Raw genomic sequence first — 3,421 nt, 5'->3', positions numbered from 1 at the left:
TAACTTTGAGTTATACCTAAATGATTATTTCAGACAATATAAATTTGGAATTAAATAATATCAAGTAACAGGGACAAAGGTGTGCACCAAAAATTTCACCTTCCTGAAACGTAAGTAAGAAAGGTACTAATTCCAAAAAATAAAATCTATTCCCTATTCAAAACTCAGGATGCAACCTAAATAAAAATCAGATTATCTTGATGGCCAGCTGTCCACAGATCTCAGATAAATGATCTTGGGCACATTTTGGATGATGACATGACACATCCTTCTAATCTTTCTTACAGAGTACTCAGTCTGACCTCAGGATTCAATACAATGGGTGAGATGTACAATTTCTCTGCCCACAAGAATGAAGCAAGTAATAGTAATTCCTTTAAGTGAGGCCTTTCATCTCAAATAATTGTAGTATCTGAATAACACCACCACCCTGCATTTCACCACTTCCTTTCATCCAATGTACTTCAATTGGTACAGAAATGATTTGTTTTATTTACCAATTAAATGTGAAAGCCAGCTACTTCAGAAATAATTAAGCACTATACAGTAACACTAAATACCAAGGAGTTGATTCTGCAACCTGACTTTTACAAGTCATTAAATCAATGGCACTAGGCATGTGAATGGGTTAACTCTACTAGTATATGTAAGGTTTACAAGAGCTGGCTCCATTCGGTGGCCCTATACAATATCCCTTTAAGTCAATGGAAATCTTTATGGGAAATGGGCTGTAAGAAATAAAAGCTGTATCTTCTCCAGTTGACAAAGCATGAGGAAAGTTAGTAGGCAGAGTGCTGGGACTGGGTGGTACACATAAGTTACTTTGCTGACTCTGAGTTATGGGTGGCACTACTCCAGCCTACTAGGGGTCTTGACCTTCCAGGAGCCCCGGCCTCGCATCGAGCTGCCTGGCCTCTGATTGGAGGAGCTGGAAGCAGAGCTGGAAACCTCTCAGGTCGCTGCTCAGATCCTTCCTGGAACGGGGGGGAGCCTCTCTTGCTGGCTGCAGCCTCTCGTAGGGGATCCTGGAGCCCAGTGGGGAGCCTCTCCTGCCTGCCTCATGCTGGGCTGCTGAGCGTCCCACTGCTGCCTGCAGGTCCTGCTCTTTCAGGCTCTTCCAGGGCACTACGCCTGCCCCACTGGCTCAGCTCTTGCCAGCTCTGTAAAGCTCCTTCCTTGTTGTCCCTCACTGGTCTCCCCCCTGAGTCAGCCCACGCTGCCCTTTTATCCCCCTCCAGGTGACCCAAGGGGCCAATTGAGACACTGGGGGGTGGGGGTGAGTCTCTGGGGCCTGACTGGTGCGGAAAGGGAATCCCAAGTCCTCCAATCATCTTTTGCCCTTTCAAAACCCCTGGGTTAGGTCACTGCCAGCTAACCCGTCACGTCAATATTTCTTTCAGTTTCCATATATACATGCTCTTATTCAAATAATGCTGCTATAAGAAATACATATTTAAAGGAAGGGGTGCTTTTTTAATATATCTGGCAAAAAGTAATACTTATCTCAGAGCATATTATAATGTGAGGAAATTGTCTGATTTCTATACCTTGCTACAAAATTTACTGATTTGTCTTCTATGTGGTATCTATTTATCTTCTTTGTAAAAGAGAAGATTCTCATCCAAAGCAATACTGTTATTGCACGGTGGTCATGCAGTGTTCCTCACCTTATTTCTGAAAGGCAGGGTTAGATTCAGCTCTCATTTACACATGTGAAACCCCCCAAGAGCAATGGGAATACTGGACAAGGCTGTGTGCATATGAAAGCAAAAAGATTTCAAAATATAAGACCGCTACTAAATGTAGTTCTAGTACTAGTGAAGCTGGTTCTATTAAGAAAATACAGATTTTGCCGTTACACACTTTAGTGACCTTTCCTCACCTAGCAGCATGTAGCTCCATAATGACTTCTTTTTATGGGACTCTCTTTAAACCTTCTGGATTAAAATCATTTTATTTATTTTCCATATCTCAACAAGTCAGATTTCCATCTTGTTTTTCCTAACTCACCACCACATTAAAGACTGGAAATGTCTCCTTCACTCTCATTTGAATAATTAGCAGGTTTTACTTCTTAGTACTGGTGGTTTCTCTCCTTTCAGTTCGGAAAAACTGTTTCATTCCCTTCATTTATCAATACAATGTTAATTTTCTTTTTTTACCCCAAACTTCCCTCCCCAAACCCCAGTATATTTAGGTTTTCACCTGACGCTGGCAACATTAAGGCTCACATTAGTGGCACCACTGAATGTGGCTTGTTTGCAAATAGCCTCTCAAGACAGATAAGTGAAACTACAGGTGCCCTCTGCTTGGCTGTTTCAATGTGGCACTGGAGAGCTGTCTTCTCTAGACAAATATACTGAAGAGAGGGAACTCGGCTTGGTTGGGCTGCAGCAAGTCAATCAGGAAACACACAGTCCCTGAATAGCCTTCATACAGACTGTATATGCTTTCTAATGCCCGGGAGCCAGCCTTAAATTCTTCTGTAAATAAGAACTCTGCAAACCTAAGAAACAGAAAAGGAAAAAAAAGGAAGTCTTTGTTAATCAATTGATCTTACGGTATCCTTCTGCATCTGCACGTTTGTCATTAGAAAACACCATTCAATATGTAGAACATGAACAGATTTCTCTGCCCATTTGTTAGAGCAGTGACTTTCAATCTGTGGTCTCTGGAGGGGACTGTGAAAGATGATGGTGATCAATCAAAAGTATGTGAATACCCACACTTACGATTCAAAGGGACCTCCATTTGAAATTTCCAAAGGGGTCCATATCTCCATTCAAAATTTTTTAGGGGTCTGCTAATGAAGAAAGGTTGGAAACCACTGTGTCACAGGGTTCTGCCCTCAGGGAGGCACCAAAAGGCAAGGGTGGCTGCAGCAGCTGGGCCAGCAGAAGCCCTCTGTTCCTGAGCCCTCCCCTAAATCAGCACTTCAGGCTCACGTCCCAGTCACCCATGCGGTTACACTACTGTGAGAACATGTTCAACACTCTTCAGAGATCCGTATGTTTCTGATGTCTGCATGACATTAATAATTCTAGAAATAAGATTCTTTTTAAAAAAAAAAACAACGTTTTGGTCTTTGTTTCACAACATCCAGCGTGATTCAAAAAAACAAGGTTTTTCAGATTGATGTAACAAATCCTGTAGCAGAGATATGGTTAAGTAGATGAAAAGTTCTCAAAATACTGCAGAATGAACAGGATGAAAATATATTACTAGGAATATTGAATCATTTCCTCTTTCACAGAAGAAAGTGGAAAGAAACACATTCAGTATTTTCCTTTACAATAGCTAGGATAAATCAGGAAAAAATATCTGAATCAAAGAATAACTGCAGCCTGACAGACTCCCATGCAGGATTCTTCCTCTTGCTTCCACTGGGTATATCTACATGTGCAATTAGCATGAAGCAATG

The 3,421-nt window shown here is 41.6% G+C and overlaps 1 protein-coding gene across 1 annotated transcript in view; it reads right to left on the bottom strand.

Annotated features, from left to right (window-relative positions):
- Nucleotides 1-1,359: 1,359 nt before the first annotated feature.
- The window catches only part of LANCL3 (LanC like 3), a 49,643-nt gene continuing 47,581 nt past the window's right edge, over nucleotides 1,360-3,421 (bottom strand). The window contains exon 5 of the mRNA XM_019525642.1: nucleotides 1,360-2,506. Within this exon, the coding sequence (XP_019381187.1) occupies nucleotides 2,347-2,506 (160 nt within the window). The 3' untranslated portion in view covers nucleotides 1,360-2,346. The remainder of the gene's footprint in view (nucleotides 2,507-3,421) is intronic.

The sequence above is a fragment of the Gavialis gangeticus genome, unplaced genomic scaffold (genome assembly GCF_001723915.1).
Source record: "Gavialis gangeticus isolate Ggan-Ray unplaced genomic scaffold, GavGan_comp1, whole genome shotgun sequence".
Taxonomy (NCBI): Eukaryota; Metazoa; Chordata; order Crocodylia; family Gavialidae; genus Gavialis; species Gavialis gangeticus.
This window is presented reverse-complemented; position numbering and strand designations above follow the sequence as displayed.